Source organism: Schistocerca cancellata, chromosome 5 (genome assembly GCF_023864275.1).
Source record: "Schistocerca cancellata isolate TAMUIC-IGC-003103 chromosome 5, iqSchCanc2.1, whole genome shotgun sequence".
Taxonomy (NCBI): Eukaryota; Metazoa; Arthropoda; class Insecta; order Orthoptera; family Acrididae; genus Schistocerca; species Schistocerca cancellata.
In genome coordinates, this window is record NC_064630.1 from 31,776,899 (window position 1) to 31,792,898 (window position 16,000).

A 16,000-nucleotide genomic window follows, 5' to 3' on the forward strand; every position below is an offset into this window, starting at 1 on the left:
TTGAACGGAATGGACAGTGTCATGAAAGGAGGGTATAAGATGAACATCAACAAAAGCAAAACGAGGATAATGGAATGTAGTCGAATTAAGTCGGGTGATGCTGAGGGAATTAGATTAGGAAATGAGACACTTAAAGTAGTAAAGGAGATTTGCTATTTGGGGAGCAAAATAACTGATGATGGTCTATGTAGGGAGGATATAAAATGTAGACTGGCAATGGCAAGTAAAGCGTTTCTGAAGAAGAGAAATTTGTTAACATCGAGTATTGATTTAAGTGTCAGGAAGTCATTTCTGAAAGTATTTGTATGGAGTGTAGCCTTGTGTGGAAGTGAAACATGGACGGTAAATAGTTTGGACAAGAAGAGAATAGAAGCTTTCGAAATGTGATGCTACAGAAGAATGCTGAAGATTAGATGGGTAGGTCACATAACTAATGAGGAGGTATTGAACAGAATTGGAGAGAAGAGGAGTTTGTGGCACAACTTGTCAAGAAGGAGGGACCGGTTGGTAGGACATGTTCTGAGGCATCAAGGGATCACCAATTTAGCATTGGAGGGCAGCGTGGAGGGTAAAAATCGTAGAGGGAGACTAAGAGATGATTACACTATACAGATTCAGAAGGATGTAGATTGCAGTAGGTACTGGGAGATAAAGAAGCTTGCACAGGATAGAGTAGCATGGAGAGCTGCATCAAACCAGTCTCAGGACTGAGGACTAAAACAACAACAACAACTGAACATTTTAGAGACTTTCACACGCTAAGCCATATAATTCGCAAGCGTCATCAGTCGATAAAGGAGGCCGATTACCAGCGGAGCTCGCGCAGCAGCAGCCGGCACTTGGGAGAGATCAACGACAGAGCAGGCTGGCAGTGCTGTCAAGGAGAACACCGTCCAGTCCAGTTTGCACGTCAACCGTCGATGCTCCAGGAGGTGTCGCGAGAATCAACTCACGTGCGTGACGTATCTGGCGATGCGGAGAATTGCGACAGGGCAATGCCCGCATAGAGGTGAAACAAGGAAATCCGTCACGTGTGCCGACATTGGCCACGCGTTTGTCCAACGTGAGAAGCATAGATCAACGACCAAGGAGTCAGTCGCCGTCCTAGAAACTTCGCGACATTGGAGAAAACTACGCATAAACACCTCCGGTAAACGGGCATGAGGCAGTGCTTTGAGAGGAGAAAGAAGAGACGAAGAAACGTCGCCTGGATGGACAAACCGATGGTTAGTCAGCGGAAGACACACTTCATTGCAACGACTTAGCTGCAACGCTGCTCGACAGAAGAGTACGTCGGTACCGCGCCAGTAGGTCGGAGCAGAAGATGGCACCCCAGATGTTACCGGAAAGAAGTTGGTGTGGTACTTACCCAGTTGGCTGGTGAGAACGAAGGGGCTGCGGCGTCACCAAATCGGTCACCTTTGAACCTTGAGGCTGATGAACTCCACCAGAAGACGCCGAAGCTTAGGTTCGCTGGTTCGATTCTGGGACGCCACGCCACGCCATAGCCGCTTGTTAATAATGCAACGAGCGACTTCATAAGGAAAAGGTTGCGCCGCCGCAGTGGGTCACGGGTACAGTGCTGAGTGGAAGAATATGCTGCCTGGCGCTCCCTCTGTAAGTAGGCTGTTTAGGTTTTTATGTTGGTAACGCCACATAGCAGTCTGTATGAAGATTACTGATTGTGCTGTGGGCAGTCTGTGGCTGGTTGCCATTGTTGGAATATTCACTATTGTAGTGTCAGGCAGTTGGAGGTGAGCCGCCAGCAGTGGTGGATGTGGGGAGAGAGATGGCAGAGTTTTGAGAGCGGTACAGAAAGCTGGCTAAAGCCTGAAATAAGTTCTGCAGAAATTTTTACGAAGTCTCAGACGGTGTTCAGGAAAGATAGATCAGGCAGAATTGGTGGTGGAGTGTTTGTGTCTGTCAGTAGTGGTTTATATTGTAGTGAAGTCGAAGTAGATATTCCGTGCGAATTGGTATGGGTGGAGGTTATACTTGACAGCCGAACTAAGTTAATAATTGGCTCCTTCTACCGACCCCCAGACTCCGATGATATAGTTGCTGAACAGTTCAGAGAAAATTTGAGTCTCGTAACAAATAAATACCCCACTCATACGGTTATAGTTGGTGGGGACTTCAACCTTCCCTCGATATGTTGGCAAAAATACTTGTTCAAAACCGGTGGTAGGCAGAAAACGTCTTCCGAGATTGTCCTAAATGCTTTCTCCGAAAATTATTTCGAGCAGTTAGTCCACGAACCCACGCGAATTGTAAGTGGTTGCGAAAACACACTTGACCTCTTAGCCACAAACAATCCAGAGTTGATAGAGAGCATCATGACTGATACAGGGATTAGTGATCACAAGGCCGTTGTAGCTAGGCTCAATACTGTTTCTTCCAAATCCACTAGAAACAAACGCAAAATAGTTTTATTTAAAAAAGCGGACAAAGTGTCACTAGAAGCCTTCCTAAGAGACAATCTCCATTCCTTCCTAACTGACTATGCAAATGTAGAAGAGATGTGGCTCAAATTCAAAGATATAGTAGCAACAGCAATTGAGAGATTCAGACCTCATAAATTGGTAAGAGATGGAACTGATCCCCCGTGATACACAAAACAGGTCCGAACGCTGTTGCAGAGGCAACGGAGAAAGCATGCGAAGTTCAGAAGAACACGAAATCCCGAAGATTGGCTAAAATTTACAGACGCGCGAAATTTGGCACGGACTTCAATGCGAGATGCCTTTAATAGGTTCCACAACGAAACATTGTCTCGACATTTGGTAGAAAATCCGAAGAAATTCTGGTCGTATGTAAAGTACACAAGCGGTAAGATGCAGTCAATACCTTCGCTGCGCAGTGCTGATGGTACTGTTACCGACGACTGTGCCGCTAAAGCGGAGTTATTGAACGCAGTTTTCCGAAGTTCTTTCACCAGGGAAGACGAATGGAATATTCCAGAATTTGAAACACGAACAGCTGCTAGCATGAGTTTCTTAGAAGTAGATACCTTAGGGGTTGCGAAGCAGCTCAAATCGCTTGATACGGGCGAGTCTTCAGGTCCAGATTGTATACCGATTAGGTTCCTTTCAGATTACGCTGATACAATAGCTCCCTACTTAGCACTCATATACAACCGCTCGCTCACCGATAGATCTGTACCTACAGATTGGAAAATTGCGCAGGTCGCACCAGTGTTTAAGAATGGTAGTAGGAGTAATCCATCGAACTACAGACCTATATCATTGACGTCGGTTTGCAGTAAGGTTTTGGGGCATATACTGTATTCAAACATTATGAATCCCCTCGAAGAGGACGATCTATTGATACGCAATCAGCATGGTTTCAGAAAACATCGTTCTTGTGCAACGCAGCTAGCTCATTATTCGCACGAAGTAATGGCCGCTATCGACAGGGGATCTCAAGTTGATTCCGTATTTCTAGATTTCCGGAAAGCTTTTGACACTGTTCCTCACAAGCGACTTCTAATCAAGCTGCGGGCCTATGGGGTATCGTCTCAGTTGTGCGACTGGATTCGTGATTTCGTGTCAGGAAGGTCGCAGTTCGTAGTAATAGACGGCAAATCATCGAGTAAAACTGAATTGATATCAGGTGTTCCCCAGGGGAACGTCCTGGGACCTCTGCTGTTCCTGATCTATATAAATGACCTGGGTGACAATCTGAGCAGTTCTCTTAGGTTGTGTGAGGTGATCCACATGAGTTCCAAAAGAAATCCGTTGGAATTCGATTACTCGATAAATAGTACAATTCTCAAGGCTGTCAATTCAACTAAGTACCTGGGTGTAAAAATTACGAACAACTTCAGTTGGTAAGACTACATAGATAATACTGTGGGGAAGGCGAGCCAAAGGTTGCGTTTCATTGGCAGGACACTTAGAAGATGCAACAAGTCCACTAAAGAGACAGCTTACACTACACTCGTTCGTCCTCTGTTAGAATATTGCTGCGCGGTGTGGGATCCTTACCAGGTGGGATTGACGGAGGACATCGATTGGGTGCAAAAAAGGGCAGCTCGTTTTGTATTATCACGTAATAGGGGAGAGAGTGTGGCAGATATGATACGCGAATTGGGATGGAAGTCATTAAAGCAAAGACGTTTTTCGTCGCGGCGAGATCTATTTACGAAATTTCAGTCACCAACTTTCTCTTCTGAATGCTTTAATATTTTGTTGAGCCCAACCTACATAGTTAGGAATGATCACCAAAATAAAATAAGAGAAATCAGAGCTCGAACAGAAAGGTTAAGGTGTTCGTTTTTCCCACGCGCTGTTCGGGAGTGGAATGGTAGAAAGATAGTATGATTGTGGTTCAATGAACCCTCTGCCAAGCCCTTAAATGTGAATTGCAGAGTAGTCGTGTAGATGTAGAATCTTTCATTTAGCTGGCAGTATTGGCGCTCGCTGTATTGCAGTAGTTCGAGTAACGAAGATTTTTGTGAGGTAAGTGATTCATGAAAGGTATAGGTTATTGTTGGTCAGGGCCATTCTTTTGTAGGGATTATTGAAAGCCAGATTGCGTTGCGCTAAGAAATATTGTATGTCAGTTTAGTGAATGTCTGAGTACGTTCAGTTTTGCTCAGCTGTTTGAAAATCAAATGACGTAAGAGGTTTATCAGCACAGTCATTTATAATTTTTCAAATGGGGACGTTTCACCTGCAATAGGAGCCGTCGTCGCAACAGTGATCACTGGAATCTGCACGCTATGACTCCGTGCCGTACTGCTGCCGTGAGGAATTGAGCGGGTTAAAACACAATGTATTACTCTGTTTGTTCAAGGGTCGTATGTGTCAATACATGACATAGTGGACTCACCAATGTTTCACTCACACCTCACGCATTGAACCAAGGACAGAACGCATTCCACCGCCCCAAAGTGTCGCTTTCCCTCACGCCATTCCTGACAAACCATGGATGAAGGGTACCAGACGGATGCCATATTCCTTGACTTCCGGAAAGCGTTTGACTCGGTGCCCCACTACAAACTCCTAACGAAGGTACGAGCATATGCGATTGGTTTCCAAGTATGTGAGTGGCTCGAAGACTTCTTAAGTAATAGAACCCAGTACGTTGCCCTCGATGGTGAATGTTCATCGGAGGTGATGGTAACATTTGGAGTGCCCCAGGGAAGTGTGGTAGGTCCGCTGTTGTTTTCTATCTACATAAATGATCTTTTGGATAGGGTGAATAGCAATGTGCGGCTGTTTGCTGATGATGCTGTGGTGTACGGGAAGGTGTCATCGTTGAGTGACTGTAGGAGGATACAAGATGACTTGGAAAGGATTTGTGATTGGTGTAAAGAATGGCAGCTAAGTCTAAATATAGATAAATGTAAATTAATGCAGATGAATAGGAAAAAGAATCCCGTAATATTTGAATACTCCATTAGTAGTGTAGCGCTTGACACAGTCATGTCGATTAAATATTTGGTCGTAACATTGCAGAGCGATATTATGTGGGACAAGCATGTAATGAATGGCATTTGAGGGTAAGGCGGATAGTCGTCTTCGGTTCATTGGTAGAATTTTGGGAAGATGTGGTTCATCTGTAAAGGAGACAGCTTATAAAACACTAATACAGTAGAACGTCGATTATCCGAACGTCGGTCAACCGAACTACCGCTTAACCGAACTGTGTGCTCACTCGCACCTGTTACTCTCCCACCCCACCGTCCATCATCCCCCTCACTCCCAAACCGAGTTTCCCATAGTAGTCGCCGCACTGGGCCACCGCTGGCGGAACATTTCCTCTAATCGGGCCTTCACAAGGCGCTGCTGACCGGCCAAGCCGCCAGTCGCTGTGTTTCAACAATCAGCACACTTCTGTCGGCTTGGCGCTGGCAGCAGAAGTAGCGGCAGTATCAAAGCTGTTCACAGCAACAGCTGCACCAGCTTAGGGTTGAGGCGTGCCGCTCCGCGCAGTTTGAAGGATAGCGCGCCCCCAAGAAGAGCTTCTCACGGTGCAAACAGTCACCTTCTGTTCTCTGTTACGACCACTCTTGTGCTGCTGCGTGAAGAAGTGAACTTGGCGATACAAAATGCTTAAACGTAAACGTGTTGTCCTTTATATGAGGGACAAATACGAGATTATTAAAAGGTTAGAAGAAGGTGAATCTGCAACCACTTTATGTAATTTTAATTTTGTATACTGTGTGTATTGTTCATGCTAAATGCGTATGTAATATGTATATATTTTTGTTTAATAAACTGTGCCACATACTATATATTCCTACTGAAGTTGCCTTTGTATGTTACTTTGTAATATTAAAAGAGATGCCCGTTTTTATGAATAAATTTACTGTACAGTACTTCTTTTTGACAAATAAATATGTACATTTCGATTATCCAAACAAACCAGTTTTCCGGGCCGGCCGAAGTGGCCGTGCGGTTAAAGGCGCTGCAGTCTGGAACCGCAAGACCGCTACGGTCGCAGGTTTCGAATCCTGCCTCGGGCATGGATGTTTGTGATGTCCTTAGGTTAGTTAGGTTTAACTAGTTCTAAGTTCTAGGGGACTAATGACCTCAGCAGTTGAGTCCCATAGTGCTCAGAGCCAGCCACCACCAGTTTTCCGAACACCCATGTCCCCCAATTACTTCGCATAATGGACGCTCTACTGTACGACCTGTTCTTGAGTACTACTCGAGCGTTTGGGATCCCTATCAGGTGGGATTGAGGGAGGACATAGAAGCAATTCAGAGGCGGGCTGCTAGATTTGTTAGTGGTAGGTTTGATCTTCACGCGAGTGTTACGGAAATGCTTCAGGAACTCGGGTGTGAGCCTGTAGAGGAAAGGATGCGTTCTTTTCGTGAAGCGCTACTGACAAGGGAACCTCCCCATCGCACCCCCCTCAGATTTAGTTATAAGTTAGCACAGTGGATAGGCCTTGAAAAACTGAACACAGATCAATCGAGTAAACAGGAAGAAGTTGTGTGGAACTATGAAAAAATAAGCAAAATATACAAACTGAGTAGTCCATGCGCAAGATAGGCAACATCAAGGATTATGTAAGCATAGGTCTCGTGGTTAGCGTGAGCAGCTGCGGAACGAGAGGTCCTTAGTTCAAGTCTTCCCTCAAGTGATAAGTTTACTTTCTTTATTTTTGTAAAATTACGATCTGTCCGTTCGTTCATTAACGTCTCTGTTCACTGTAATAAGTTTAGTGTCTGTGTTTTGCGACCGCACCGCAAAACCGTGCGATTAGTCGACGAAAGGACGTGCCTTTTCAATGGGGACCGAAAACATTTGATCGCAAGGTCATAGGTCAACCGATTCCTCCACAGGAAAACACGTCTGATATATTCTATACGACACTGGTCACGGCATGTGCATCACATGACAGGAATATGTTGTGGACCCACCTAACTTGTACACTTGGCGAATGGGTAAAAAGATTCTTCTATCTTTCTCGATTTAGGTTTTCTTGTGGATGTGATAATCACTCCCAAAAAGTGATAAAAACATAAGAGTTTGTGTCATTAACTGAAAACAAAAAATTAAAACTTCCACTCAAGGGAAAACTTGAACCAAGGACCTCTCGTATCGCATCTGCTCACGCTAACCACAGGACCACGGCGCTTCTCAGCTTACCCTCTCCTTGATTTTACTTATGTTGCGCATGGACTACTAAGTTTGTATATTTTGCTTATTTTTTTCATAGTTCCACACAACTTCTTCCTGTTTTCTCGATTGATCTGTGTACAGTTTTTCAAGGTCTATCCACTGTGCCAACTTCGAATTAAATCTAAGGGAGTTGCGATGGGGAGGTTCCCTTGTGAGGAAATTTAGAGAACCAGCATTTGAGGCTGACTGCAGTACAATTTTACTCACCACAAAGATAAGATAAGAGAAATTAGGGCTCGTACAGAGGCATATAGGCAGTCAATTTTCCCTCGTTCTGTTTGGGAGTGGAACAGGGAGAGAAGATGCTGGTTGTGGTACGAGGTACCCTTCGCCACGCACCGTATGGTGGGTTGTGGAGTATGTATGTAGATGTAGATGACCTACGCTCCCCTCTGTCACTGACGCTCAACATCTAGTGTAACGAAACCCCCAGCCCACTACGCAGCCCACGGAACAGGAAATAAGCGTGTGCGTTTACGGCAATGTTGTGACGGTGGCGACGAATGAACGCCCTGACAGCGGGTCCCGTTTGCCTGCAGGTGGGCGGCGGCGGTGCAGCGGCGTGGCGCGGGATGCTGCTGCAGCTGAAGCACAAGCAGGCGGAGGCGCTGGGCCGCAAGGTGTTCCTGCCGGCGCCGCAGGACCAGAAGAAGGCCAAGGGCCAGGGCAGGAAGACGCCGCAGGCCAACTTCAGCCTGGTCGACTACTACGACTCCTACCGCCAGAAGGTGCGGCCCGCGTGGCAGCAGATGGTCAGCAAGATCGGAGACGTCCCACTCGAGCAGGTCGGTATTGCGTGGCCGTAAACCCAACTCACAGTAGGTCCGCAGCTCGTGGTCTAGCGGTCGCGTTCTCGCTTCCGAGCACGGGGTCCCGGGTTCGATTCCCGGCGGGGTCAGGAGTTTTCACCTGCCTTGAGATGACTGGGTGTTGTCCTCAACATTTCATCCTCATTCACTCAAGTGGCGAGATTGAACTGAGCAAAGGTTGGGAATTTGCACGGGCGCTGATAACCGCGCAGTTGAGCGCCCCACAAAACAAACATCATTGTCATCGTCATCATCATCATCATCATCATCATCATCATCACCAACTCACTGTAGCGGAAGCTAACTGGTCAGGCTGTGTAGTTATTTTGCTGTTCTGTGTTACAATACACACACAAAAACAGCCGGCTGGGGCTGGCCGAGCGGTTCTAGGCGCTACAGCCTGGAACCGAGAGACCGCTACGGTCACAGGTTCGAATCCTGCCTCTGGCATGGTTGTGTGTGATGTCCTTAGGTTGGTTAGATTTAAGTAGTTCTAAGTTCTAGGGGACTGATGACCTCCGAAGTTAAGTCCCATAGTGCTCAGAGCCATTTGAACATAAAAACGATGCACCACCAAGGAATTATCTGAATGCGATGGAAACTGCGAGATGTGAATTACGTGTACAGACGAACACATGATTACAGTTTCAGAGAAACTTGACGGTGTACTTGGGGTGTCACCGCCAGACACCACACTTGCTAGGTGGTAGCTTTAAATCGGCCGCGGTCCATTAGTACATGTCGGACCCGCGTGTCGCCACTGTCAGTAATTGCAGACCGAGCGCCACCACGCGGCAGGTCTAGAGAGACGTACTAGCACTCGCCCAGTTGTACGGACGACTTTGCTAGCGACTACACGTACGAAGCCTTTCTCTCATTTGCCGAGAGACAGTTAGAATAGCCTTCAGCTAAGTCCATGGCTACGACCTAACAAGGCACCATTAACCATTTCAAGAGAGAGTCTTACTTGTATCATCAAGAATGCTGTATACAAATGATGGATTAAAGTTAAGTATTCCAGCAGCTACGTACTTTTCTTTATAGCATTCATTACGAATCCTGTTCCAGACCTCACGCCACTCTGCGTTAGATTATAGCGTGCATTTCGGCCTCCTCTAACTACAAGGTGTTGGCACATCTGCCAACACATCAGTACTCAAGAGAAATGGAGCAAGACACTAATGCCTTGGTTCACCTCTGGCCCTTCCGCAAGCAGCTTTGCAGCTTGGCTCTGATTCATAGAGTTGCTGGATGTGCTCTTGGGGGATATCGTGTCGCATTCTGTCAAACTGGCGAGCTCGATCGTCAAAATCTCGAGATGGCTGGAGGGTCCTGCCGATAAAACTGGAAACGTTCTCAAGTTTGGAGACACCTGGCGACCTTGCTGGCCAGCGTTGGGGTTCGCAGGCACAAGTACACACTCGAAACTCTCGCCGTTTGTGGGCGGGCACTAACTTGCTGAAAGGTAACCCCAAATGGCTTGCCAAGAAGGGCAACAAAACGGTTTGTAGAATATCGTCGATGTACCGCTGTGCTGTAGGGATGCCAGGGATAACAATCAAAGGGGTCCTCGTCACTGAGGCCAATTCTACTCCAGTCAATGAAACTCCAGACCGAAGACGTGTCTGGAGACGCACTGGACAGCAGTGGGAGACCAACCTGTCGCCCACCGTACTGCACATCACCCAGGAGTTCAAAAATGTTCAAATGTGTGTGAAATCTTATGGGACTCAACTGCTAAGGCCATCAGTCCCTAAGCTTACACACTACTTAACCTAAATTATCCTAAGGACAAACACACACACCCATGCCCGAGGGAGGACTCGAACCTCCGCCGACACCAGCCACACAGTCCATGACTGCAGCGCCCGAGACCGCTCGGCTAATCCCGCGCGGCAGCCAGGAGTTCTCGTGCCGGATGAAGAGGGGTGGAAGATGACCTTGAAACAAATGTGCGAAGACCTGCAGGTACTGAACGCACAAACCGTGCATTTGCGTCGTCAGTTCTGCACCTTTTCCAAGCTCAGACCAGAAGATCGCCTTGTGTGGTTAGAGTTCTGCCAACGGATTGTAAGACCGAACGTGAAGATGCTCACTCCACAGCACGTAATTCATTTACGGGTGAGGCGCGATTGACGCAGACTTGCACTATTAATTACCACAATATGTACATGTGGACAGATGCAAATCCTCTATTGAACATGCTAGCAAGGCATCACGTTGGCTTTAGTGTCATACGTGGCCAGAAATTGTTGGTGACAGACTTGTAGCTCTATACATTTAATGGCAAAATGACAAGTGCTATCAGAGCAAGTCAGACTTCCAGAAATACTACGGACATGGTTTATACATGATAGGACACTTCCCCTTTTTCCACACCCTGTACGACACTATGTAACTTATAAAACAGTTTAGTTTGTTGCGCTGTTTCATTCTATTGCAAGCTGGGAGCGATCAGAATCGATAACAACGAGTTCGCAGAAGTAGCAGCCAAAGAGGCAGAAACGTTGCGACTCAACAAGAGCACCACCACTGTCGTATTTGCGGACCATTCTTCAGTACCCATCAACAAATACACTACAAGTGAGCCGTAGCGTGTGTTGTAGATGTGAAGCAGAAGCAATCTTTCGTCTTGTGAACAAAACTAAACAAAATTCCAGTTGCACAACCAGATGATTAACTAGTAAGGTTTAACGCATTAGGAATGGAAATGATGCACCGCTGAACAAAACATTATGACCACCTGCTTAATATGTGTTGGTCCAACTTTGAAATGCAAAACAGCGGCGATTCTGCGTGGCATGGTTACGATAAGACCTCCTGATAGGTTCCTCTAAGGTATGTGGTTCAAGATGTCTAGACACAGGTCAGTCAACTTGTGGGCCACTGGTTGAAGGGTGCGGAGCTTCACCCGATACCATCTCAGACGTGCTCCATCGGGCTCAGACCAGGCGAATTTGGTGGCCGGCACAGCAACATGAGTGCACTATCATTCGCCTCAAACCACCATAACACGTTTCGCGCCTTGCGGCATGGATAATTATCCTGCTGGAAGATGCCACTGCCGATGTGGACGACATCACACTTAAGGGATTGCAGGTGGTCTCTAATAATTTGCTCGCAGTCTGCAGCTGTCATGGTGCCTTAAATTACTACCATCCTACCCCCACGGGCCTGCGTCTGTGGCATGTCCATGTTTCGAGCAGCTGTTCATTGAATAACGGTGTGTATGGACACGACCATTGAGAGGTTGTAAAAAGAAACGTGATTCATCTGACCTTGGATACGTTTCTATTGACCAGTGGTCCAATATCGGTGACCTTGTACTCACTGGAGTCTTAATTGACGATGTCCTCAGGTCAACTTGGGAACAGGTGTGGGTCGCCTGCTGCGGTGATCCCACGTTGAAGACTGTGCGGTCAACGATGTCCTCCTTAGCACTTGTGGCTGCCCCCCAGCATTGTACTCCGTCTGCAGATCTGCCACAGACCACCGCCTGTTCTATTTTAGAGAGAGGGAAGTCTCCGACACCCACATCTGTGATGAGTCGTGGACGCCAGCGCCCTGTCACCTGAACGTTCTTGCACCATTGTGAACGGCACACCCGACTCATGACGGCGATTGGTTTTCCTAATACTTTGTTGAAGTTCAACATACGGACTTTGTTGTTTCTTCCACTTTCTTCGAAAGACATGAGTGGCGCTTTAGTGCGTAATGCGCCACTAGCGATGTATTTGCAGAAATAGAGCAATATAATCTCAAGAGCTCAGATACTAAGCAAAGATGAGATGGTAGAAGGAATAAAAAGGAGAACTACACGAATGAAACAAACATGAAGAAAGTTATGGAAAGGGACGCCCGAAGCAGAGAGTATATACACTGATCAGCCAGAACACTATAACCGCCGATATGAAGCTGTCCAGGTGATAGCAGCATCACTTAACGAGGAATGAATGCTTGTCAGACACACACACGATGCATGTAGTATTAGTCAGTGTGCTGTCCGTGGGTAGAATGGGGAACGCACGAGCTATCTGAGTTTCATTGTAATGGTCCTGGGCTCGGTACAAGCATTTAGGAAACTGCACGACTTGTCGTGTGTGATGAATGTCTTCAACAGGTGGCGAAATCGAGGTGAAACAACATCCAAACGTCGTGGGTTTGGGCGACCACCCCTCGTACCAGATGTCGGACGTCGTAAGCTGGGCAGACTGGTAAAACAGGACAGGTGGCGAACTGCGGCGCAACTAACATCAGGCTTTAATGCTGGCCAGAGTAAAAGTGCATCTGAACACACAGTGCACCAAACATGCCAAACGATGGGCCTCCGCAGCCGATGACCCATGCATGTGCCGATGTTAACGTCACGACATCAGCAACTACGACTTAAATGGGCACGTGACCATCGGCACTGGACTTTGTCAAAGTGCCAGAGCGTTGCATGGTCTGATGAATCCCAATACCTTCTTGATCACGCCGATTTATTTATTTATTTAATCGTATGGCTAGGGCCCCCCATCGGGCAGACCATTCGCCGGGTGCCGGTCTTTCAATTTGGCGATACTTCGGCGACCTGCAGTCGATGAGGATTATAGGATGATGATGACAGCACAACACCCAGTCCCTGGGTGGAGAAAATGCCCGACCCAACGGGGAATCGAACCCAGGCCCAGAGGATTGACAATCCGTCACGCTGACCGTTCAGCTACTGGGGGCAGACATCACGCCGATGGGAAGGCGCGAATCCGTCATCTTCCAGGGGAACAGCTCCTTCACAGCTGTACTGCGGGACAAAGAGAAGCTGGCGGCGGCTCCATTATGCTTTGGGGATTATTCACATGGGCATCCATAAATCCAGTCTAGCTCGTGCAAGGCACCATGGCGGCCAATGTGTATCGCACACTGGCTGCAGGCCAAGTACACCTCTTCATGGCGGTCACGTTTCCCGACGTCAGTGGCATTTTTCAACCAAATGGTTCAAATGGCTCTGAGCACTATGGGACTTAACAGCTGTGGTCATCAGTCCACTACAACGTAGAACTACTTAAGCCTAACTAACCTGAGGACATCACACACATCCACACCCGAGGCAGGATTCGAACCTGCGACCGTGTCAACAGCGCGGTTCCGGGCCGAAGCGCCTAGAATCGCTCGGCCACAACAACCGGCTTTTTCAACAAGATAATGCTCGATGTCACAAGACTAGGAGTGTGATAGTGGTTCGAGGAACACAGTGGCGAATTCCAGTTGATGTGTTGGCCACCCCAACTCGCCAGATCTGACCACAATAGAACTCACCTGGGAAGTGATAAAACGTGGCGTCAGAGCTCAGCGTCCCCCTCCCCGGAATTTACAGCGATTAGCTGACTTGTTTGTGTGCAGATGTGATGCCAACTCCCTCCAGCGACCTACCTAGGCCTCAGTGCTTCCATGCGACGACGCGTCGCCGCTGCTATTCGCGCTACAGATGGGCGTACCGCCTATTAGGTAGGTGGCCATAATGTTCTGGTTGATGAGTGAAAATACAGACTGGCAATAGCAGGGAAAGCGTTTCTGAAAATGAAAAATACTTTATTATCGAATATACATTTACGTGTTAGAAAGTCTCTTTTGAAGGAATTTATCTGAAGTGTAGCCTATTGCGGAAATGAAACGTGGACGATAAACAGTACAGATGAGAAGTGAACAGAAACTGTTTATATGTGGTGGTGGAACCGGTTGATGGGGAAACATCCTGAGGTATCAAGGAAACGTCAGTTTGGTTGTGGAGGAAAGAGAGGAAGGCGGTGGGGGTCAAAATTGTAGGTGAATTTAGTAGCAGATGCTCCATACATGAGAAAGGTCAGGGTACTGTTCGGTAATTTGGGCTGGGCTGGCTTTCGTGTTCACATTCAGCTATTGCCTAGCTTGTGATCTAGTTAGTATTCCTAATTATTTGTCACAGTATGCTTCCCCCTCTTTGCTTCTTTTCTCATTCAGTATGTTGGTTAGCAATATATCTCGTACTCCTTTCCTTCCAATTTTGCGCTACTCTCTTCAGTTAACAGTAGCTAGTTAATTTTGTCGCTTTTTTTTATCGGAATGGTGCACTCGAACCTTGGGATCTGTCATACATTACTTCTTGACATAATTTTTTTCTATTATTTCAACTCTGGAAGGACAATATACATACACTCCTGGAAATGGAAAAAAGAACACATTGACACCGGTGTGTCAGACCCACCATACTTGCTCCGGACACTGCGAGAGGGCTGTACAAGCAATGATCACACGCACGGCACAGCGGACACACCAGGAACCGCGGTGTTGGCCGTCGAATGGCGCTAGCTGCGCAGCATTTGTGCACCGCCGCCGTCAGTGTCAGCCAGTTTGCCGTGGCATACGGAGCTCCATCGCAGTCTTTAACACTGGTAGCATGCCGCGACAGCGTGGACGTGAACCGTGTGTGCAGTTGACGGACTTTGAGCGAGGGCGTATAGTGGGCATGCGGGAGGCCGGGTGGACGTACTGCCGAATTGCTCAACACGTGGAGCGTGAGGTCTCCACAGTACATCGATGTTGTCGCCAGTGGTCGGCGGAAGGTGCACGGGCCCGTCGACCTGGGACCGGACCGCAGCGACGCACGGATGCACGCCAAGACCGTAGGATCCTACGCAGTGCCGTAGGGGACCGCACCGCCACTTCCCAGCAAATTAGGGACACTGTTGCTCCTGGGGTATCGGCGAGGACCATTCGCAACCGTCTCCATGAAGCTGGGCTACGGTCCCGCACACCGTTAGGCCGTCTTCCGCTCACGCCCCAACATCGTGCAGCCCGCCTCCAGTGGTGTCGCGTCAGGCGTGAATGGAGGGACGAATGGAGACGTGTCGTCTTCAGCGATGAGAGTCGCTTCTGCCGTGGTGCCAATGATGGTCGTATGCGTGTTTGGCTCCGTGCAGGTGAGCGCCACAATCAGGACTGCATACGACCGAGGCACACAGGGCCAACACCCGGCATCATGGTGTGGGGAGCGATCTCCTACATTGGCCGTACACCACTGGTGATCGTCGAGGGGACACTGAATAGTGCACGGTACATCCAAACCGTCATCGAACCCATCGTTCTACCATTCCTAGACCGGCAAGGGAACTTGCTGTTCCAACAGGACAATGCACGTCCGCATGTATCCCGTGCCACCCAACGTGCTCTAGAAGGTGTAAGTCAACTACCCTGGCCAGCAAGATCTCCGGATCTGTCCCCCATTGAGCATGTTTGGGACTGGATGAAGCGTCGTCTCACGCGGTCTGCACGTCCAGCACGAACGCTGGTCCAACTGAGGCGCCAGGTGGAAATGGCATGGCAAGCCGTTCCACAGGACTACATCCAGCATCTCTACGATCGTCTCCATGGGAGAATAGCAGCCTGCATTGCTGCGAAAGGTGGATATACACTGTACTAGTGCCGACATTGTGCATGCTCTGTTGCCTATGTCTATGTGCCTGTGGTTCTGTCAGTGTGATCATGTGATGTATCTGACCCCAGGAATGTGTCAATAAAGTTTCCCCTTCCTGGGA

At 48.0% G+C, this 16,000-nt stretch overlaps 1 protein-coding gene across 1 annotated transcript in view; it reads left to right on the plus strand.

The window, feature by feature from the left end:
* Positions 1 to 16,000, plus strand: part of LOC126188346 (uncharacterized) — a 204,989-nt gene that overhangs the window by 99,753 nt on the left and 89,236 nt on the right. The window contains exon 4 of the mRNA XM_049929945.1: positions 8,178 to 8,423. Within this exon, the coding sequence (XP_049785902.1) occupies positions 8,178 to 8,423 (246 nt within the window). The remainder of the gene's footprint in view (positions 1 to 8,177; positions 8,424 to 16,000) is intronic.